Source organism: Capra hircus, chromosome 4 (genome assembly GCF_001704415.2).
Source record: "Capra hircus breed San Clemente chromosome 4, ASM170441v1, whole genome shotgun sequence".
In the NCBI taxonomy this organism is placed as follows: domain Eukaryota; kingdom Metazoa; phylum Chordata; class Mammalia; order Artiodactyla; family Bovidae; genus Capra; species Capra hircus.
Window position 1 is genome coordinate 71,878,175 of NC_030811.1, and position 25,115 is coordinate 71,903,289.

Sequence of the window (25,115 nt, forward strand, 5' to 3'; positions counted from 1 at the left end):
CTTAGATTTTATTCTTAAGCAAGAGAGTTGTATCTTTTCCATGTCCTAGATCATCTTCACTCAGATGTCCTACAGGTTCTATCAGTAGAGGTGGTAGAGTCTGGATTTGAACTTTAATACCCTACTTTCAGGCTTCCTCTTCTTGACCACTGTCCTGTTCCTTTATTTAAATGGGAAAATGTAATTATGGGGAATATGGGGTGCAATAGATGTATTTAATAGAGCACACCAAACATAGGGGAACCAAGAGAAATGATACCTAAATTGACTAATGAAGGTTCTAGTTTAAAGGCTAATAACTGGGAGAAACTACAAAAGAACCTTCAAGAGCCTGAAAGAAATGGAGTGTGGTTGAATCTTTGACTCAGTGGGGTGTAACAAAAGAAATAGACTGGGACAATTGAAAGGTTGTTGCTGACACACGAAAAGACGCCCGGATTCTTGGCCTCTGAAAGAGAAGAATTCAATCTGGGGCCAGAGACAAGGCTTGATCGCTCAGAACTTTTGTGCAATAGAGTTTTATTAAAGTATAAAAGGGATAGAGAAAGCTTCTGACATCGACATCAGAAGGGGGGCAGAAAGATTACCTTACTAGTGTTAGCAATGGAGTTATATACTCTCCAATTAGTTATTACAGTGAGTCAAAACAATGTTCAGAGGTTGCAAAGAGACACACTCCCACAATCCACATTTGAAGATAACAGGATTAGCCAGAAGGCCTTCAGGAAGGAGAAACTGTCCTCAAGCAGGATACACTGCTGTATAATCCTTAGTACAGAATCCAAACCGAGTTGTTGGTTGTGTAATCATCAGTTCCAGGCTTAAAGATAAAAACGTTTTATGTGACTAAGACCAAGAAAAGTAGAGAGAAAGAAAAGTTTTTCCTTTCCTCCTCTTTGAGAATTCCAGACCCCTCTCCCCTTGGGGACCCCTGGACTTCTTATCAATCATACCATATAAGGTTTTGTAAGTTAAGTTAAAGGGGACTAATACTTTGATAGGGGCTTCTCAGGTGGCACCAGTGGTAAAGAACCCACCTGCCAATGCAGGAGACATGAGACACGTGAGTTTGATTCCTGGGTCAGGAAGATCCCCTGGAGGAGGGCATGGCAACCCACTCCAGTGTTCTTGGCTAGAGAATCCCATGGATAGAGGATTCTGGCAGGCTGCAGCCCATGGGGTGCACAGAATCAGACATGACTGAACCGACTTAGCACACACAATACTTTCAACCAAACAGACTTTAGATCAAATCCCAGCTCTCCCACTTTCTGTGTCATTCTAAGCAAGTCACGTTTTCTCTTTGGCCTTTGTTTTTACTCTGAAAAGTGAAGTGAAGTTGCTCAGTCATGTCCGACTCTTTGTGACCCCATGGACTGTAGCCTACCAGGCTCCTCTGTCCATGGGATTTTCCAGGTAATAGTCCTGGAGTGGATTGCCATTTCCTTCTCCAGGGGATCTTCCCAACCCAGGGATTGAACCCAGGTCTCCCGCATTGTAGACAGATGCTTTACCGTCTGAGCCACCAGGGAAGTCCTTTTACTCTGAAAAGGGACATAAAAATGTCATCTGCTCACTCTCAAAATAAATATTTATTATGTGCCTTTATGTCTAGGTCACAGTCTCAATGTTGTAATTAGAGTGGTAAAAAAGACAAAATGAGGCCTCTACTATTGTGGACCTTATACTCTAGTGGTTGTTGTAAGATTTAAGTGAGATAACATTCAGCAATGCCTGTTACATAATGGATATTCAGAGAACATCAATTTCTTAGCCAAGGTTCACATACATTCTAGAGCATGGACACTGAGTTCTCTGAATAAGTTAAAAGTACATACTTTTTGGCTTTGAAGTTTTAAGTGACTTGTCACTAAAAAGGAAGAAGTAACCAGATTATCTGGGACCCTATGTTTTCTTTTAAAATGGCGTGTCTATGTCTTATAATTTTCTTGTTTACTTTGGCAATTATAAAAAAGCCTTGAAGATTTCCTGTTATTTCTAGGAATCTATTTCAGTAATTCTGTAGAGTTACAGAGATGATTTGCCTCAAAGGAATTTATGGTTAGTTGTAGGAATAGATAATGACACATCCAAAATGAATAAATGAAAAGCCTCTAGAGAAGATAAAAGCAAACAAAAACAATCCACAGAACAAATACAGAAAACAAAGGAAATACAATGAGATGGTAAAAGCTGAAACAACCTATTAGTTAAATAGGTTTGTAGTTTCCTTATTAAAAGACAAAACAATGTTTAAAAATAAAATAGATTTGTATGAGTCACATCAAAAAACAAACAAGAAAGAATAAAATAAATGGATTGATAAACATTTCTAAGTGAAAGCAATAGTGACAGTATTAATTTCAGATTAAAAAAAGACAAATAATGGCATGTAGAATAAAGAGGGTCACACAAACCTTGTATTACTAGTCTCTTCTAGAAATGATGCTGGAAAATTGGATGTTCCTGTGCAAAATAAAGAAATTAGACCCTTACCTTAAACTGTATTAAAACATCAATTCAAACTGAGTTAAAACCCTACTGTATTAAAAAATGAATTAAAAATGAATTAAAACCCTAAATGTAAGAACTAAAATTTTAAAACTCATAGTAGAAAACAGGGGGAAATTTTCATAACATTGCACTTGGCAGTGATTTCATGGATATAACACCAAAATTACAGGCTAGAAAAGCAAAAAGAGGAGTACGTCAAACTTTGAAACTTCTTTGTGACAGAGGAAACAATAGAATGAAAAGGCAACCCACAGAATGAGAGAAAATATTTGCAAGCTATATATTTGATAGGGGGTTGATGTTCATAATATATAAAGAACTCCTACAACTCAACAACAGTAACAAGAAACCAAGTAACTCAACTAAAAAAATGTGTGAAGGACTTGAATAGACGTACAAATAGACATTTCTTCAAAGAAGACATGCAAATGACCAACAAGCAAATTAAAAGATCATCAGCACCACTAATCATCAGGAAGTACAAATCAAAATCATAATGAGATAGCACATGCACTGATTAGCATAACTTTTCAAAACAGAATACAAGTGTTGGTGAGGATGTGGAGAAATCAGTACCCTTGTACATTGTTATTAGGAATGTAAAATGGTGCAGCTGCTAAGAAAAAAAGTATAGAGTTTTCTCAAAAAAAGTAAAAAGAGAATTAATATATAATCCAGCAATCTCTTTTCTGGAGATAGAAATCCAAAAGAATCGTAAACAGGATCTTAAAGACAGATTTGCCTCGCCATGTTCATTGCAGCATTATTCATAATAGCCAAGAGATAGAAGCAATCGAACTGTCTGACCTAAAGAGACAAAAGACCCATATATAGAAAACTAAAAAACACTGATGAAAGAAATCAAAGATGACACAAATAGATGGAGAAATATACCATGTTCATGGATCAGAAGAATCAATATAGTGAAAATGAGTATACTACCCAAAGCAATCTATAGATTCAGTGCAATCCCTGTCAAGCTACCAACGGTATTTTTCACAGAACTAGAGCAAATAATTTAACTAGAACAAATAATTTCACAGTTTGTATGGAAATACAAAAAATCTCGAATAGCCAAAGCAATCTTGAGAAAGAAGAATGGACCTGGAGGAATCAACCTGCCTGACTTCAAGGTATACTACAAAGCTACAGTCATAAGGTACTGGCACAAAGACAAAAATATAGATCAATGGAACAAAACAGAAAGCCCAGAGATAAATCCATGCACCTATGGACACCTTATCTTTGACAAAGGAGGCAAGAATATACAATGGAGAAAAGACAATCTCTTTAACAAGTTATGCTGGGAAAACTAGTCAACCACTTGTAAAAGATGAAACTAGAACATTTTCTAAAACCATACACAAAAATAAACTCAAAATGGATTAAAGATCTAAACATAAGACCAGAAACTATAAAACTCCTAGAGGAAAACATAGGAAAAACACTCTTTGACGTAAATCATAGCAGGATCCTCTATGACCCACCTCCCAGACTAGTGGAAATAAAAGCAAAAGTAAGCAAATGGGACCTAATTAAAATTAAAAGCTTCTCCACAACAAAGGAAACTATAAGCAAGGTGAAAAGACAGCCTTCAGAATGGGAGAAAATAGCAAACGAAGCAACTGACAAAGAATTAATCTCCAAAATATACAAGCAGCTCCTGCAGCTCAATTCCAGAAAAATAAACCACCCAATCAAAAAATGGGCCAAAGAACTAAACAAACATTTCTCCAAAGAAGACATACAGATGGCTAGCAAACACATGAAAAGATGCTCAACATCACTCATTATCAGAGAAATTAAAATCAAAACTACAGTGAGGTACCATTTCACGCCAATCAGAATGACTGCTATCCAAAAGTCTACAAGCAATAAATGCTGGAGAGAGTGTGGAGAAAAGGGAACCCTCTTACACTGTTGGTGGGAATGCAAACTAGTACAGCCACTATGGAGAACATTGTGGAGATTCCTTAAAAAACTGGAAATAGAACTGCCATATGAAATCAAGAAAATTAAAGATACCAAGAGAACATTTCATGCAAAGATGGGCTCAATAAAGGACATGAATGGTAGGGACCTAACAGAAGCAGAAGATATTAAGAAGAGGGGGCAAGCATACACAGAAGAACTGTACAAAAAAGAGCTTCATGATGCAGATAATCACAATGGTATGATCACGCACCTAGAGCCAGACATCCTGGAATGTGAAGTCAAGTGGGCCTTAGGAAGCATCACTACGAACAAAGCTAGTGGAGGTGATGGAATTCCAGTAGAGCTATTTCAAATCCTAAAAGAGGATGCTGTGAAAGTGCTGCACTCAATATGTCAGCAAATTTGCAAAACTCAGCAGTGGCCATAGGACTGGAAAAGGTCAGTTTTCTTTCCAATCCCAAAGAAAGGCAATGCCAAAGAATGCTTAAACTACTGCACAATTGTACTCATCTCACACGCTCGTAAAGTAATGCTCAAAATTCTCCAAACCAGCCTTCAGCAATACGTGAACCGTGAACTTCCAGATGTTCAAGCTGGTTTTAGAAAAGGCAGAGGAACCAGAGATCAAATTGCCAACATCCGCTGGCTCATGGAAAAAGCAAGAGAGTTCCAGGAAAACATCTATTTCTGCTTTATTGACTATGCCAAAACCTTTGACTGTGTGGATCACAATAAACTGGAAAATTCTGAAAGAGATGGGAATACCAGACCACCTAACCTGCCTCTTAAGAAATCTGTATGCAGGTCAGGAAGCAACAGTTAGAACTGGACCTGGAACAACAGACTGGTTCCAAGTAGGAAAAAGAGTATGTCAAGGCTGTATCGTGTCACCCTGCTTCTTTAACTTCTATGCAGAGTACATCATGAGAAGTGCTGGGCTGGAGGAAGCACAAGCTGGAATCAAGATTGCTGGGAGAAATATCCATAACTTCAGATATGCAGATGACACCACCGTCATGGCAGAAAGTGAAGAAGAACTAAAGAACCTCTTGATGAAATTGAAAGAAGAGAGCGAAAAAGTTGGCTTAAATCTCAGCATTCAGAAAACTAAGATCATGGCATCTGGTCCTATCACTTCATGGCAAATAGATGGGGAAACAGTGGCTAACTTTATTTTCTTGGGCTCCCAAATCACTGCAGATGGTGTGATTGCAGCCATGAAATTAAAAGACGCTTACTCCTTGGAAGGAAAGTTATGACCAAGCTAGACAGCATATTCAAAAGCAGAGACATTACTTTGCCAACAAACGTCCGTCTAGTCAAGGCTTTGATTTTTCCAGTGATCATGTGTGGATGTGAGAGTTGGACTATAAAGAAAGCTGAGCACCGAAAAATTGATTCCTTTGAACTGTGGTGTTGAAGAAGACTTTTGAGAGTCCCTTGGACTGCAAGGAGATCCAACCAGTCCATCCTAAAGGAGATCAGTCCTGGGTATTCATTGGAAGGACTGATGCTAAAGCTAAAACTCCAATACTTTGGCCACCTCATGTGAAGAGTTGACTCATTGGAAAAGACCCTGATGCTGGGAGAGATTGGGGGCAGGAGGAGAAGGGGGTGACAGAGGATGAGATGGCTGGATGGCATCACCGACTCGAAGGACATGAGTTTGAGTGAACTCCGGGAGTTGGTGATGGACAGGGAGGCCTGGTGTGCGGTGATTCATGGGGTGGCAGAGTCAGACACGACTGAGCGACTGAACTGAACTCAACTGAGCACATATGTATGGAATTTAGAAAGAATGTAACAATGACCCTATATGTAAGACAGCAAAAGAGACACAGATGTATAGACCAGTCTTTGAACTCTGTGGGAGAAGGCAAGGGTGGGATGATTTGAAAGAATAGCATTGAAAGATGTATATTATCATATGTGAAACAGATCGCCAGCTCAGGTTTGATGCATGAGACAGGGTGCTCAGGGCTGATGCACTGGGATGACCCTAATGGATGGGATGGTGAGAGAGGTAGGAGGGGGGTTCAGGATGGGGAACATATGTACACCCATGGTTGATTCATGTGAATGCATGGCAAAAACCACTATAATATTGTAAAGTAACTAGCCTCCAATTAAAGCAAATAAATTTTTTAAAATGTCACTTAAAAAAAAAAAGAAAATATTTCACAGGCACAGAAATACATGTGTACATAGATGCAATGGAATATTATTTAGTCTTTAACAAGATGCTAAAGATGGTTGAATCTTGACATCATGCTAAATGAAACAGTCTGATCACAAAAACACATATGTTTTGTATAGGTAAGTTCTTGGAAAGTAGATAGGTAGTTTGCAAGGGCTGGGGGAGAAAGAAAATGGGAGTAGTTCATTAGTTACAGAGTTTTAGTTTTGCAAGATGGAAAAATTGCAGGGATCTGTTGCACAAGGTACATGGAATTAATACTACTGTCATCTTCAAAGTGGCTAAGATTTTGTGTTTTTTAACCACGATTTTAAAAGGACAGGAATCATTTTATGCATCTTTTTCTATGAATTTTTTTAAAAAATGAGACCTGGGTATTAAGTATTTTGTTAATTTAAATGAACTGTATTAATTGCCTTTTGTTCACTCAGCTACATGATTCTGTAGATTTCCTTATTGGAAACACTGGGCTATTGCATTAATATATTTCCTAATATTTAATGATACTTACATTGCTGACATAAATCCAACTTGTTTAGGTAGATAATTAAAATACCAAAGTCAATTTACTATTATACCTGATAATTTTGTATTTGTATGCTTAAGCAAGATTGACCCATTTTCTTACTTAAGTGAGTGTGTAGAAGCATATATATATGCGTGTGTAGATATGTATATATGCTCATCAAATGTTCTGCATCTTAGCTTTCAGATTTTTACCGTTATGATGTTACCTGTGGACTTGTCATATATGCCCTTTATTATGTTGTGATAATTTCCTAGCTTGTTGAGTGGTTTTATCATGAAAGCGTGTTGAACTTTGTCTAATGCTGTTTTGTCTATCAGTTGAGATGATCATGTGGTTTTGTCCTTCATTTTGTTAATGTGATATAATGATTCTCTAATATGATGAAAAGTTTTATTTAACTAAAATTTAAGCAGTTACAATGTTGCATTAGTTACAGTACAGCAAAGTGATTCAGTTCTAGTTTTATATATAGTAGATATATATACTTCTCCAGATTCTTTTCCATTAGAAGTTATTACAAGATACTGAATATAATTCCTTGTGGTATCATTGGTCCTTGTTGGAAAAGCATCCACTTTAAGCTATATGATATACAATGCATCTGGTTACCAATGCAGGAGACATAGGAGATGCGGGTTTGAACTTTGAGTTGGGAAGATCCCCTGGAGGAGGAAATGGCAACCCATTCCAGTTTTCTTACCTGGAACAAGAGGAGCCTGGCAGACTGCAGTCCATAGCATTGCAGAGTCGGACACCACTGAGCAACTGAGCATGCATATATACAATATACATGTTGCATAAAATCTTGGTGATCTAAATCTACTTTCTGACCCCTGAGTAAGAAACTAGCAATTATTTGATTTGCCTCTTTTTGTGATACACAATACCTATTTGAAATCAAAACAAAAGACTTACTAAAGAAACAAATAACGAGGAAAATAGATATGTATGTAGATATAGGAGTGAGAAATCAGTATTTTTCATAGTTCACTTTCTTTATAACCTTGAAAAGTAGAATTTCATTTTTGCAAGTGCAAAACTAAAACAGAATTAATGAGTTTCTTAATTATTTTTTATGAGAGTAGTCATATTTGAGCATTATACATATTTATGTGATTAAAGTAAACCATGTGAAATTGGCATTCTTGTACTTCAAAAATAGAATATCAACAATTTGATATCATATACCATGCATATAGAAGAAGTACCTTAAAGGACTTGGTAAAATTTCTAGAAGTTCATTTTGTTTTAACAGTATTAAAATACTTTCTTATTTTAACAAATGATACTTAAACTAATGTTTATCCTTTCTTATAGTAATTACTTTCTAAAATATGTATTAACAGTTGGATGAAAGTGTCCTGCTAAGCTGAGTAATAGTAATTTGTACTCAGTTGTATCCTACTCTTTGTTACCCCATGGACTGTAACCTGCCAGGCTCCTCTGTCCATGAAATTTTCCAAGCAAGAATACTGGAGTGGGTTGCCATTTCTTATTCCACATAGTAATTTCTGTGACTTAAAAAAGAAAACAAAAAATTATATCTATTCTTTAGGCGGTTCTCTTTTGTAGTTGGTGAATTATATTCTGCTGGTCAATGTTAATTTAAGTATGCTTGTTCTTCATTTTCTTATGGTTGTACAAATTGCCTTTTGTATATAAAATGAGGATGATAATTGTTATAGTAATAACTAACATTCACTGAGGGTTTATTATATGTAATAAGAACTGTCCCAAGAGTTCACTTTTATAAACTTAAAAAATCCTCTTAATAATTCTGCAGTGTAGGTACTTTTACCATAGTCATACAATGATTTAGCAATTTGCTCAAGCTCACACAGCTAGTAAGTAGCAGAGAAGGATGGTGACTGATTATCTGAACATGAGACGTGATTTGAATCATCTATATATTTCTACTTAGTTACTTAATAATTTCATTGTTTGATAGATATCTTAGGAATTTCGATTTAATACATTTTTAATACATTGTCAATGCTATATCTTATCCATTATCATTAAAAAAAATAATACACCCCCCTTTTTTTGGGCCACAGGATGGACAGGCTGAAATTTTATATACATTTTGGAATTCAGTTACTCAAGCACTTTCTTCTCAATTTCAGACAGCAACAAATTGTAAGTATAGTGTTTATTTTGCAAAATGATTCCAAAGTTTTTCAGTTACTTCAAGAAGTTTTGATCTATTGGTTTATAGAACATATCTTTCAGAAACTCCTGGGTAATTGTCATTTCTTATGTTACTTGTATATTCAGTTATATAAGCAATAAGTTCTTTTCTACACTTTTAAAATACTTAGGATATGAAATGACATTCTTCAAAAGAATAAGTTAATTCTCCATAATTCAATCAGGGGAACTCTGAATTTTTTCTGTGTAAAAGGATGTTTGATGTTGAAGAATTTTATTAATGCTTATAGAGTATTTTAATTAGAGTATTTTAGTTCCTAACTAAGAGATATTAAGACAGAGACCTTATAGCTTTTTCCTTTTTGTAAAAATGATGATTTGATGAATGAACAGATGAAATGCCCGCATCATGAATTAAAAGTTGCTTAACCAAATATCATCCAAAAATTTTCTCTCTGTTTGTTTTTGTCATGAACTAACAGCACAGGGTAGTTCTAAACAGTGAAATATAAACTAGCTAATATCATGGAAGTGTTTTTGTATAATCACTGAATGTTAGAGCATTAAATGTATGGAGGCTTTTTAAAAGAATTTTGAGAGTTTGTATGTAGTTAAATTTTTATTCAAAAACATTTACTGAAAGTACTAGTATATGTAAGCATTATTTAGTCCCTGGCAGTCCTGGGTGAATAAACCACAGTACCTGCTTCCCTGCTTCTATTTGTAAAGAACTGTGCAGCAAGGTAGTGACCACAGAGGTCTTCATTCCTGTGTGGCCAGACAGAACTTATGCAGAGGATTTATTTAGGACTGATTCGCTCCATTTTCTTCTACAAATCACTCTACTCCGAGAATACTGTGCTTTTCTGTGCTTTACATATCTGTCTGGTCATCTTTTTTAATATGTAAAAATATGTGTGACCCCATAGACGGCAGCCCACCAGGCTCCCCCGTCTCTGGGATTCTCCAGGCAAGAACACTAGAGTGGGTTGCCATTTCCTTATCCAGTGCATGGAAGTGAAAAGTGAAAGGGAAGTTGCTCAGTCGTGTCCGACTCTTCGCGACCCCATGAACTGCAGCCTACCAGGCTCCTCTCTACATGGGATTTTCCAGGCAAGAGTACTGGAGTGGGGTGCCATCACCTTCTCCGTAGCTTTTCATAGATTGTTATAAAACTGGAATCATGCAGTATGAGAACTTTTTTTTTTTTAGTATGAGAACTTTTATAGCAATGTGTAGTTATTTTAAGAATTATTCATGTTGTTGCACATTCCAATAGTCTATTTTTATTTCTGACTAAACTTTCATTTTATAGATATATGCTATTTGTCTATTTCTCAGTTGGAGGATAACTGGGTTATTAAAGTTTGAGGTTATTATGAGTAAAGCTACTGTAATCATTTACATACAAATCTTTTGTAGACATATGTCTTCATTTTCTTGGGTAAATACTTGAGTGGAATTTCCTGATCATTTGATACGTATATGTTACCTTTAAATAACTGCTGAACTGTTTCCTAAGATGAATGTATGATTTCTCATCCACATCAACAATGTATGATAATTCCTCTACCTTTTTATCAATCCATGATATTATTTTACTTTTAGCCATTCTTGTGTTTAGTAGATTTTCATTGTGGTTTTAACTTCCACTGGCCTAAAGACTAGTGATAACCATATTTTCACATTTATTTTCCATCTGTATGTCTTTATTAATCAAGTATTTGTAAAAAGTATTGACTTTTAAGCTTTATTTAATTTTTTAGCTTATTGCTTGTCCTCTTCTTCACGCTTCCCTGGTGGCACAGTGGTAAAGAATCTGCCTGCAATTTAGGAGACCCAGGTTTGATCCCTGGATTGGAAAGATCCCTTGGAGGAGGAAATGGCAACCCACTCCAGTATTCTTGCCTGGAGAATTCCATGGACAGAGTAACCTGGCAGCCTACAAGTCTATGGGGTCACAATGAGTTGAACATGACTGTGACTAACACTTTCACTGTCTTCTAATTAAGTCTTAAGATAATTTTATATATCTGGATTCAAAGTCCTTTCTCAGATGTTTATTTTGCAGATACATCTGTCTGTGTTTGCCATTTCATTTTCTTAATGGTATCTTCCAAATGAAAAGTTTTATTTTTGAACCAGTATAACTTATCAATTTTTCTTTTATAACTTTTGGAGGATTGTTTGACCTAAGAAATCTTTGTCTAACCTAAGGCTGTAAGCATTTCCTCCTATATTTTATTGTAGAAGTTTTACTGGATTCATTTGGAGTTAATTTTTGTGTATGATATGAGATATAGTTAAGGTTTATTTCTTTGCATGTGGATCTGAGATGTTATGCTTTGCCTGTTGACTGTCCTGGCACTTTAGTTGAACATCATGTGGTTATATATGTGTAAGACTATTTTTGGCTCTGCTTTGTTTCAATTTTTTTAATGCACATCCATGTTTGTATAAATAACATGAGTTTCAGTCACTAAAGTAGAAATTATCTTTATTTATTTGCTTAGTAATTTTAGTTATTCTAGCTTCTTACTCGATGCATGAAACTAATAGTTTTTCATGAAACTAATTATCATCATGAAATTTTCTTTAATACTTTCACGCTGTAAGCCAATTATGTTTAAAGAAATACGTTTATTAATACTTACATCCAGTATAGAAATGCAAAGATGTAAATTTACCTACAAAATATTAATAATTACAAAATTCGTTAAAATCTTGGTTTTCAGAATAAAAGAAGGCTAATGTAAAAGCTCATATATGGCTATTATAATATTTCTGTTTTCAAGCATTCACTGAAAATGTACCTTACCACTTTAAAGCCTTTACAGAAACCTTAGAGTTGTTGTAGACTGTATTTTACTTTCTTTGTTTAATGAGTAAATTTAAATTTCGTTTGTAATATTTTTTCTCTCAATATGGAAGGAGTATACCAAAGAAATAGCCTTAGCATTATTGAAAAATTTCAAACCTTTAATCATTACATCTTCCAGTATTGTTTATGATTGGTTTACTTATCACATTTTAGTAGAAACTGTATAAGGTAAGCTTCATCTCAAAAATCACACAAATACTAAGAGAGTGTAACTCTGATGCTGAAAACTCAGCCTCTGTACACTCGTACTGAATCAAGTCTCAGAGACAGAATATTGGGTGAAGTAGAAAAGAATACCATTATTATTTTGTCAGACACAGGGCAACACAGTGGGCTCATACCCTGAAAAACTTTGTGTCCCAACCTGGAGAGATTTAGTGAGGAGTTCTATAGCAGTGGTTCAAGAGCAGGGTTGCTGACAAGGGTCAGGATATGTGCAGGGCCTGGATTCCTTTAATCTGGTGGTCTCAGGTGGTCTCCCCATAAGAAATGGTTCTTTTTTTGTTGTTGCTTATTTTCTGGTTGCACTGGGTCTTCACTGTTACACCAAGGGGCTACTCTCTAGGTGTGGTGGGCTTGTTTAGCTGTCCTGCGACATGTGGAATCTTCCCCGACCAGGAATCAAACGCGTGTCCCCAGCATTGGCAGGTGGATTCTTAACCACTGGACCACTAGGGAAGTCCTAAGCTGAGGTTCTTGAGGTTATCAAATTGTGACCTTACTGCACTGAAGAATGCTTCATCAAGTAGTTCATCTTCCATTTTGGGGGTGTTTTAGTTCTGTAGAAGAGTTCAAAGATACTGTTACATGTATTCCTTAAAGCAGACCTTCCTTCAAATCTGCATGTTTGTTTCTTGCAAGCTCCTCCTTTGTCTCTGCATCTCTCCCTTCCCTGATTAGCCACTGTTCAAATGTGCCCTCTGGAACTCAGGGAAGGTCAGGGAAGCAGGAGTCTACTCCCTACAAACACAGAATGGGGGAGCCCAAAGGCTTCTGTGTGTTGGAGCCCCACCCACATGATTCTGCTCATTTTCAACTCTAGGGAGTGGGACTGGAATGGAAATGCCCTTGTCTATAATTCAGTCCTGTGTCATTTCTGGGTCTGGTTGATTGAATTTTCTTCTCATCACTGATATTTTTCTCTACTTTTTTGTATATCTAATAATTTGTGATTGAGTATCAGACATGAATTTTACCTTGTTTGGTACTAGATACTTTTGTCTTCCAGTCAGTAGTCTTACTCTCAGATACTGTCAAGTTGCTGAAAAATAATTTTGATCCCTTTGAGTCTTGCTTTTTAGATTTATTGGCAAAACCTGAGCAGGGTTTACTTTGGAGCTAATTATTTCCCACTACTGAGGCTATACTTGTATACTCTACCAAACAGTTTTGGTTTTTTAGTTTGGCTTTCAGGAACAGGCACTCTTCCCAGTCTTGCATGAGGAATAGGTATATTCTCTTTAATTCTTATGCTTGTTTTTACCCCCCAAACTCTGGAAGTTTTCTCTCACATATACTGATTAGTGTTTTGCTGAATACTCAGGGTGAATCATTTGCAGATCTTTGCAGTTCTCTTTTTGTGCAGGTCTCTCTGGCATGTTGTCTTGTGAATTCTCGTTGTCTTCCTGGTCTTGAGGACCGTAGAGGGAAAAAGATTGCTTCCTCTTTCCTGTGCCATAGCCTGGAAACAACTGCTGGCAACCACAGGGTCCACTCGTTTTCTCTCCTGTTTCTCAAGGATCACATTGTGTTCAGTGTTTTAAAAATCATTATATCATATATTTCACCTTGTTTGTTTTTCGGTTATTTCAGAGAGGAGAGTTAATTCTTGTTCATGTTACCGCATCTTACCAGAAGCAGAAGTCTCTCATCTAGCTTTAAGAACAGTTTTTATAAGTGCATTTCAAAATACTGAGTTGGCCGGAAAGTTCATTCAGGTTTTTCTTAAGAAGTTATGGAAAAACCCAAACAAACTTTTTTGGCCAACCCAATATTATGTAGGGTATGTATGTATGTATGTATGTATGTATGTATGTGTGTGCGCGTGCACTTAATGGTACCATCTTCTACTTATCTTTGGTCATCTGCTTTCTTATTTTCTGTAACCATTACAAACCCTTGGCTCTTTCCACATGCCCTCCTTTTTCCCATCTGCTCACTTTGAGTAACTAACCTTTCTCCTGGGTCAGCAGGACGGTTAATGTCATTAAGAAACTCAGAAGTCTGTAACTGTCCTCCAAAGAAAAACCTGATTTCCTCCCTGTGGGCCTTGAAGAGTAAGATAACTTTTTTCTTCAAAGCCACCCATTTACTGATGGATACCTGATCCTTTGTTTAACCCTTCCTCTCAGCAACATTATTCTTTTTTTTTGATTTTGCATTTCCACTTTTCTTTTGATCTTTCCCCCTTTGATATAAACCTATTTCAGTTGCTCTAATCTAATTAAAGCTATAGAGTTTCTTTTTAGTTACTGTCTAATGTCTCTTTTATTCTAACTTCTCAAAAGAGTAGTTTACATTTTTTGTCTTCAGTTTTATTCCATTGGTTTCTCAACTTGGTGAACTCTTGCATTCTATTGAAATTGGTCTCAATGAAGCAAGCAATGACCTACCTCTTAATTACCAAATCCAGTGGATATGTTTCACTTCTTGTCTTATGGAACCTATCTGACTTGTGTATGAGAAGAAATACAATATTTTTAGGCAGAAAACCCAATGAATATTTACATTTGGAGTAGTTGGTTGCTTCTGTTTACATTATTACTGAAAAAACTTCCTTTGGGAGTACTCTTGGTGGCTCAGAGGGTAAAGAATCTATCTGCAGTGCAGGAGACCCAGGTTCGATTTATCTGTGAGTTGGGAAGATCCCCTGGAGAAGGGAATGGCTACCCACTCCAGTATTCTTGCCTGGGAAATCCCATGGACAGAGGAGCTTGTTAGAGTACAGTCTCTGGGTTGCAAAGAGTCGGACTCAACTGAGCAACTAACATAACACAAAATAAGTTTAAAAAAGCTTTTTTAAAATAAAAGTTTGAGGAAAATATTACAAAATTAAAATAAAGTGAGAAACGCCTAAGAAGCTGTTGGGCTGCACCTTATAGGCCTACAAGACCTGTGCTTGCTTAGTTTCAAGACTAAAGAGAGAGCTGGAGTCTATTTATATAGCACAAACAGTCCATGAAATGTAATGTAGTAATTGTGAAAATTATAGACAGGCAATATTAAGAAAATGCAACCATCTGCAGAGTTGAATATTATACACAATGTAACAGATTGTATAAGTAAGATTTTGGCAGAAAATACCTAAAGGAAAAATTTCCTAGTTAGGAATATGTTCTTTCTGATTATAAATGTTCATGCTTAGTAAAAAGAATTTCTACTTGATATAATAAGATACATCTATGGGTTTGACAATGAATTCACTTTTTTATAAAGGAAAGGGGCCTGAATTTGTGATTATGAAGATTCAGAGTAGCTCCTGCCAGACATGTGCAGCTTTAATTGTCTATGGCTGATAGTTATTTCCAAGATGATTCCTAAGATTTATGTCTGTTACCTCTCTATTGTAGTTTCCAGATAATAATGTTTGTTAACCAGCCTGTTGGGTTATGGTACACATATTTTCAAGTCTCAGTAGAAACAAACAAAATAAATATTACATCGAAAAGATGTTAGTGCCCTTTTATAAAAGCTTTAAAAGATTTTTTTAAGATATGCCTAAAATGTTCTGGCAAGCAAATCTGTTTTAAAATATTTAAAGCCCTTTGTGCAGTTTTAGTCTCTCAGAAGTCTTAAGCAACCGAAGGACTTGAGTCATAGAATTAAGAGAACTACACAGTATATATTTCTAGTGCTTTGGAAAATCATATGTGAATTGGAGAGATACTTTAGGAGATATGCACATTTAAAGATTTGGAAAGTTTTCAGACTTAAAATGTATGCTAAAACTCATTACCTTTACTTTTAAAAAGTAAAGTAATAAATCAAGAGTCCAGTCTTGCCAGGAAATAGAGGGATAAACCAGCTATGCATTTATAAATACTTTATTTAATGTCGATTTTAAAAATGTTAGAATGCTTTCCCGGTTTGCCCCACCTATGCCTACCCCACTGTACCCACGTGTCCATTCTCTGTGTCTGCTTCTCTATTCCTGCCCTGCAGATAGATTTATATCTATACTGTTTTTTCCCCTGGATTCCATATATATGCGTTAATATACAGTGTTTTTCTCTTTCTGACTTCAGTCCGTAGGACAGACTCTAGGTCCATCCACATCACTACAGATGACCCCGTTTCTTTCATTTGATGACTGAGTAATATTCCATTGTATGTGTGCACCACATCTTCTTTATCTATTCATCTGTCAGTGGACGTTTAGAATGCTTCCATGTCCTGGCTGTTGTAAATAGTGCTGCAGTGAACGTTGAGATACATGTGTCTTTTTGAATTGTGGTTTTCTCAGGGTATATGCCCAGTAGTGGGATTGCTGGATCATATGGTAGTTCTAATTTTAGTTTTTTAAGGAACCTCCATACTGTTCTCCATACTGGCTGCATCAATTTACAGTTCTACCAACAATGTAAGAGAGTTCCCTTTTCTCCACACCTTCTCCAACAGTTATCGTTTGTAGATTTTTCGACGATGGCCGTTCTTACTTACCAGTGTGAGGTGGTACCTCATTGTAGTTTTGATTTGCATTTCTCTAATAATGAGAGATATTGAGCATTTTTTCAAGTGTTTGTTGGCCATCTGTATTTTCTGTGTTTTGTTTTAGCCATTCTGGTGGATGTTGAGTCAAATCACATGGTGCTTTAATTTTTATTTCCTTTGTGATTAATGATATTATTCACTTTTCCATATGTACATTGGCCATCTGCATATACTCTTTTAAAAATGTTATTTTCTATAGCATTGTCTGTCTTACTGATTTGTAGGATTTCATTTACATATTATGAAATATTTTGTTTGTTTCTTTTGTCTCCTTTTGGCTGACAGGTAATTGCTGTTTTAATAAGACAGTCTGTCTCTAATTCTCCCCTTTATTTAGGCATGCTTCTCCCAAGTTTTTTTTAATTTTGTTTTTAAGATTTTTTTTTTTTTTACCATTTTTAAAGTTTTCATTGACTTTGTTACAGTATTGCTTCTGTTTTATGTTTTGGTGTTTTGGCTGTAAGTTATCTGAACCAGGGATGAAACTCCCTCCCTCTGCAGTGAAACGTGAAGTCTTACCACCAGATTGTGAGGGAAGTCCCTTGTCCCAGGCTTTTTAATTGAGAGATTGGATGGTCTTTGTCCCCTCAGCCCTGAAATACTGAAGTTGATTTAGCTCTGTTCTCCAGAGATTTCCAGACAAGCTCTTTAGGCTCCCACCAGAATCTGTTGGATGTCTTCATGGGAAGGAAGACCTGCCTCTCTCTGTTGGTAGGCTTGTTCTTTCATCTTAGGTTTCCTATGATGTGTTTCCACAAATATGAAGGATATTTTAACTTCTGTTCTTTGAAGCTTTGGACCTAGTTCCCCAGCTTCCCTTGCAACTACATAACTGAGTAGGTCTTCTATAGGCTACTCAGGTTGAGACTTGTTGAAGTTTCAAAATGTTCATTCCAGTCTCATAAATCACCAAAAGCCTTGCCTGTTTTTATCTTCTCCAGCAAAGGTTCTCTGTCTGGGGCAAGCTTGACTTTATAAAAATACGTCTGCCTTCTTTAGTTGTTGGGAGCACTGGTCTGCCACCACTCTTCTTCCCCCTGTCTCCCTCAGGATACAGTCCCAATGTGATGTTTTATTTGGTCCCTTCCTATCTGCTTAGCAGTATTTTTCTCCCTTCTATTTTTTTTTTTTTTTTTTTTTTTTTTAGTTTCTGTCCTGGAGCTTTAGTTCTTGAATGAATCACCCTCTTTCTTCTCAGTGTTTACAAATACTGAAGCACCTGTGTGTAATCATCCTCTTCATCTGGATAATTCACATTCATCTTTTCAGCCTCAGTTTAGAAATCAAGTGTTGCTTGATTCTTCCCTCTTCATCATTGTACTCAAATATGGGTATGGCATCCTCTATCTGCTCCCACAAAACTCCATTATGTTCCCAGTTTTAATGCTTACCTCACTGCATTGCTATGGCTCACCTCCTTGCTTGTCCGTATCTCCCACTAGGCTGTAGAGAAACCGTCTCGTTGTGCCTCTGTTCCATGTTGTATTCCTGTCACTCACATGGCACAGTGCTCGATACAAAATAGACATCCTGTTGAAATGGATTCCTAAAATGTTACTTTAATAGTAAAGGCTTTATGTATTAGGAAATCTGAGGAAAATGCAAACTGTAAAATAGAAATACTTTTCACTTAAAAAATGGCACATATAAGGTAAATGAGACCTTAAAATATGAAATACTTTTAGAAAACAAACAATATGTATATGGGATAAACAAGGATACAAAAGCATGATTATTATAGGGTAGTAGGATATAAAATAATTTTTACTTTTTTCTTTATGCCTTCATTTGATATTTTAAAGTACTTTATATCATTAGATAAACTATGAAACAGTTTTCATTGAGGTAAAACAAGACTAGGCTACTTAATTAAATCTTCCATAAAAATTTGTTGAATGGATAAGTGTGATCCTGTAGTTAGGAAAATGAGTAAAGTGCTCAGGGTTGAAGAGTAGATTGAAATAAAAAAGAGCTCAGAGGAGAAAATCCCTACTTTACCTCACATAGCAGGGTAAATTTCAAGTAGGCCAAAGAATTATATATAAAATATAAAGCTATTCAAATTCTAGAAGAAACACAAGTGAGCAAGCTAGGTATAGGGAAAACTTTTCTGATTTAATTTCTAGAAGCAATGATGAAAAATTTGATCATTTGACTGTTAAAAAATTTACATGGCCAAAAAACTCTTAAGCAAAATAAAATAACAAATGAGAAAAATATAACTTACCTCAATGAAAAAGGGTTGGTAATATATCTTGTTTGTAAAAGATTCTCAGTGTCACCATATATAGAAAAATGCGAAGTAAAAGTGTACAGAAACATCATTTCTCATCTATCAAATTGTTTAGTCGCTCAGTCATGTCCTACTCTTTGTGACCCCATCAAATTAGCCATAAGTAAAAAGAAATTTGATAACACACTCTGCTGGCAAGCCTGTAGGGAAATAGTCACTCTCACACATTATTTTTAAGCATCCAAACCTTAGAAGAATTTCTAACAAAATTATCTAACAAAATAGATAAGGACCTAACAAAATTATATAAGCAGTTGCTTGGTGTCCCTTGTGGCTCAGCTGGTGAAGAATCCACCTGCAATGAGGGAGACCTGGGTTCAGTCCCTGAGTTGGGATGATCCCCTGGAGAAGGGAAAGGCTACCCACTCCAGTATTATGGCCTGGAGAATTCCATGGACTGTATAGTCCGTGGGGTCACAGAGTCGGACATGACTGAGCAACTTTCACTTTCACTTTTTCTTTTTTGTATTCAGCAGTTCTACTTCAAAGGGTCTATTCCATAAATATACTATCAAAAATATGAAGAGATAGATTCACAGGGCTGTTCATTGCATCATTATTTGGGAAAACCTGGAAACAGCCCAAATGTTCATCACTAGGGGGTTATTTTAATTATGGTGCATCCTAGAATGAAATGCCATGCAGCTATAAAAAGGAGTGAGAAGCAAAAAAGGAATGAGGAATATCTTTATATACTACTATGGAACAATCTCCTAGTTATATTGTTAAGTTTAAAAATATAAGAAAAACACGTCTACAGTGTGCTAATAAGAAAGGCAGTGGTATAAATAAATGTACATTTTTTCTTATATTTTAGAAACAGAAGACTAAACCTTAAAATCCAGAACAAAATGGTTACTGACAGAGGGGGAGTGTGTGAAGAATACTTTGGAGAGGTCAGGGATGAAAGCTAGACTCCTCTGAATATACAATATATTTGTGTAATATATATATATACACACAATATATATTCTTTTCCAGATTCTTTTCCATTATAGGTTATTACAAGATATTGAATATAGTTCCTTATGCTATATAGTAATAGTAGGTCCTTGTTTATCTGTTTGACTGTTTTACTTTTAAACAGAGTAATTTGTTTTTATAGCCCTACTAGGATATACTTATAGGATAATAACAACTTCCCCCCAAACAGAGTAACTCTTCTAAACAGTCATGTTATTCTTGGTAGTGTTATTGTTATACTCAGACTGCTGTTTGTGCTGTATAGTGTGAAAGTCACTCAGTCATGTCCAACTCTTTGTGACCTTATAGACTTCTCCAGGCCAGAATACTAGAGTGGGTAGCCTTTCCCTTCTCCAGGGGATCTTTCCAACCCAGGGGCCGAACCCAGGTCTCCCACATTGCAGGTGGATTCTTTACCAGCCAAGCCACAAGGGAAGTCCAAGAATACTGGAGTGGGTAGCCTATCACTTTTCCAGTTGATCTTCCCGACCCAGGAATCAAACTGAGGTGTCTTGCATTGCAGGTGGATTCTTTATCAACTGAGCTATGAGCAAAGCCTTTGTGCCTTATGGTGTGGTGTAAATAAGTATACTGGTATCAGACTGAATCTGGATTTTCAGCATCAGTGAAACAAGATAGAAAAATGGATGAGATCAACTAATATTTTTTCTTTAAATATATATAATTTGATCTGCAAACATTTCATAGCTCTGTCCACTTGTTAAGACCTGAAAATAGTGACCGTTTCATTGGTCCTGAACCTCTCTAAAACCAATGCTGTGGATTTAAAACTTGATTTCCCATTGAAAGAAATCCCAGTTCTTTGAAGAAGTGGCTAATTCAGGGTTAGAGGTAAAAAATGTGCAGGATAATTTTCTAAGCCTGTATACTAGAAAGCAAGAAAGATACGAAGACCAAGACTGTTAGGATTGAATTAGTAGGACCCAGGAAGCAATTTGAATAGATATCTACAAGAGAAGGAATAAATTTAGCGTCAATAAGAAGATAGTCAACGGTGGTTAAGTCCATCAAATCCATGGGCTCATAATGATGTAAGTAAAGAAATACTGATTACCCTTGGGGAAATCTACTCCTTGCTTTGAAAAGTGGTAAATAAAGGGGAAAAACATTTTTAATGACCTTCCTACAAATGATAAGAGAAGTTGAATAATTGATGCCAGAAGTTTTATTTGTAAAAATATCACTTGTAATAAGTGTACAAAGAATGTTACAGATAATCAAAGAACATTCAAAGAATGTTATCTTCATCTTGAAATCTCTTAGTAGAACTGGGCAATGATTGTTAATGGACTGTCAATATAAAAAATGCAAACAATATACAAATTAATGGTAGAGAATCTGCCTGCCAACGCAAGAGACACAAGAGATGCAGATTCAGTCCTTGGGTAGGATAGATCCCTTAGAGAAGGGAATGGCAGCCCACTCCAGTATTCTTGCCTGGAAAATCCCATGGACAGAGGAGCCTGGCATGCCGCAGTCCATGGGGTCGCAAAGAGTTGGACACAACTGAGTACACATCATATTGCCATATAAATTCATGTGATACATATGTAGTAGGCTCACCAGAAATTATAGACTGTGGAAACAGGTCAAATCTCTTAACTGCTGCAGTGGTTTTCAACTTAGTTGCATATTAAAAATCTCACAGCCTATACTGCAATTGCATTAACGTCTCTGAGTTGAGACCCAAGCATCAGGACTTTTTTTTAGGCTTCCAAAGTTGTTTCGGTGTGCAGCCAAGGTTGAAATGTATTGTTTTAGGTCAGCTGATAATTTACAGGAAATACAGGGATCCAAGGGTGCAATAAGCAAAAATTCAGACCGGGAAGCTCTGGAGGATAAATGACCCAGTTTCTTAAATAAAGAATTAAAAGGAATAAAAAAGAGAGGAACTATAGATGGGGCTTCATGATATATCAGATAATTATAATATATGGACTATTTATGGGTCCTAAATAAACAAGCTAAAAAAAAAATCACAGGTCAGTCATACAGATGCTGTCACTGATTGTTAATTTTATAAAGTTTGATAAGAGAACTATGGTTACTTTTTAAAAATAGTCTTACCATCAGAGATACATGCTGAAGTATTTATGGATGAAATAATATGATGTTGTCATTTGCTCCAAAATAACTGGCAGCAGTCAAGGAAAACTGGCTAGGGTTATGATAGATAAAACATCATCAAGCTGGTAAGTGGTGATAACCCCAGACACACAGTCTATCCCTCTCCTTCCCTGCTCCCCCCTGGCACCTGCAAGTCTGTCATCTATGTCTGTGAGTCTGTTTCTGTTCTGTAGGTAGGTTCATTTGATACTGTGACTTTTACCAAAATAGTTTCAGTGGCATTGTGGCAGTTGGAAGTTGGGTTACAGCCTGGAGGAGGCAAGGAGATGTATGTAGACTACAATTATAAGCAGTGACAGGACAGTGGCTACTCATTAACTGTTGGAAGGTCAAGAGGAAGTGTTTGCCTTATTATTTGTGTTTTTTATTTTTTATTCAATGAGAGCATGTTCAGTCTTTTTATAAAAAATTAATTGGAGGCTGAAAATACAGGAGAGAGTAGTAGAGGAGGAGCTGAAATAGAATGACATTAAGTGTGGAAGTTGAATAATTGATCATGTATAGAATGGACACTTGTTCCTATGAAGAAAGTTAAAGACAAACATTTATAGGGGAATAGAGGGTAAGAAGTTGAAGGTGACCTTTATTTTTGTTGCAGCATTTATTGTGAGATAATGAGGGTGGTCATCTTCATATAATAAATGGATTCAAAGTTAACTAAGAGTTTGGAGAAGAATGTGTATACTTTGTATTCCTGTTAAAAGGGAAGGGTATGGCTTAGAATACATACCCAGTTGGTACTGGATACCATACTTTGTATTGCTGTTATTATGAAAAAACAAAACCTAAAAAATCTCTTAGGCTCCATATCTGGATATTTTCAGACAGTTATTGCATCTTAATTATGTGTGTGTGTAGTGTAGTTTGCGCAAGTGGCTGATATTAGATTGTGTGTGCTTTTTTTAAACTCAGTTTCTTCATTCAGAGCTTAATGTTTCAGGCTTTGGTCAGATTTTCCATCTAAAGCTTCCATTTTAATATCTGTTCATCTTAAATAGGGTTTCTCTGAGCTTTAAAAAGGTCTGTTTTGTATTCTGATTTTAGTTTTATTAAATCATAACTTTAAAATTAAATCAAAAGACATATTAATCCTCAATAAAATACATTTATAATTAGTTTTAGGTCATATAAACATTGATTGCTTTTAATATATAACTTGGACCATACATTTCTGGAACTTAGAAGGAAAAGTTCTTTTTATGAGTAATGGGAAAATTCATTACCTTGGGTGCAATTGACTTACCATTATTTTATTCTGGAACTATTTCTGTAGTGTATTTGGTCTATTTTTCAACAATACTGTAAATGATTTTTTATATGAAACTGTTAAATAGGAAGGAATAATATAGTCTGTGTTAGTTGCTCAGTTGACTAACTAACCATGGGGTCCATGCGACCCCATGGACTGTAGCCAACAGGATCTTCTGTCCATGGGAATCTTCAGGCAAGAATAATGGAGTGGGTTTTTATTCCCTTTTTCAGGGGATCTTCCTAACCCAGATATCGAACCCGGGTCTCCCACATTGCAGGCGGCTTCTTTACTGCCTGAGCCACCAGGTCTATAATGTATCAGTATTTGAAAAGTAGGTCTTTGTCAGACTGCTAGGTGGCCCTCAGCATTTGACTTTTTATCATTTTTATTGATGTGAATGAAGTATCGTTCATTTTATTGGGGCAGATAGATTCTAAGATGGCTCCCATTGATCCCTCCCTCCTGATATTTACACCCTTGTATAATCTTTTCCCCTTGAATACAGGTACAACTTGTTTGTAATCTATAGACCATGCAAAGAAGAGGTCCCTTGTATGATTAGGTAACATAAGAGTGTAATTTCCATTTTACTAGCAAGCCCTCTCTATTGCCTTCTTGGATTACAAGCTTTGAAAAAATAAGCAGTCATATTGGAGTGGTCCACTTTGTATGGTTGACCCCTTGCCAACAGCAAACTAGGAACTGAGACCCTCAATCCAGTTCAGTTCATCAGGAACTGAATCCTGACAACAGCCAGCCACATAAGCTTGGAATCTTCTCCCCAAGTTAAGCCTTCTGATGAGACTCCAGCCATGGCTGACAGCTTGATTGGAGTCTTAGGAGAGACCCTGAAGCAGAGGACCCAGCATGTCTGACTCACAGAAACTGTGAGATAATACATGTATGTTTTTTAAAATAAGCAGCTACATCTGTGGCAGTTTATTGTGTAGCAAAATATAGCTAATGCAATTATGAAACAGAAAATACTTTCCAAGACATACCAAACCCTCCTTTACTTTCATAGTACTAGATGATTTAAGTGCAAGACAGGTTTTGGGAACTGAGCCTATTAGGAAAGGAATGAACTAGAAATGAGTAGCAATGTACTTAAAAAGGAGGGACTTAACTTAGCTAGGAGGCTTACTCTCTCGGGCCAAGAGCATGGCAGGTTGTTAAAATAAGAGCAGCAGCCTCTGCTGGGGTTGTCTACCTCACATCTTTTGCATTTGCTATTTCCTCTATCCAAATCACTCTTTCCCCAGGCATCCAAATGGGTCATATCCTTACTTCACTCAGAGAGGCCCTCCCTGTCATCAGTAAATAAAATGCTACTGCCTATCCCCAGATTACTATGATGGTGTGGTCAGCCACCCAGAGTCAGACATTCTGGAGTATGAAGTCAGGTGGGCCTTAGGAAGCACTGCTATTAATACAGCTAGTGGATGTGATGGAATTCCAGTAGAGCTATTCAGAACCGAAAGGATGATGCCATCAAGGTGTTGCATTCAATATGCCAGCAAATCTGGAAGACCCTTCAGTGGTCAT

The 25,115-nt window shown here is 36.4% G+C and overlaps 1 protein-coding gene across 1 annotated transcript in view; it reads left to right on the top strand.

Moving 5' to 3' along the window:
• COG5 (component of oligomeric golgi complex 5) overlaps nt 1–25,115 on the top strand; it is a 282,487-nt gene that overhangs the window by 182,213 nt on the left and 75,159 nt on the right. Inside the window, exon 11 of the mRNA XM_005679133.3 lies at nt 9,230–9,311. Coding sequence (XP_005679190.2) covers nt 9,230–9,311 — 82 coding nt within the window. The remainder of the gene's footprint in view (nt 1–9,229; nt 9,312–25,115) is intronic.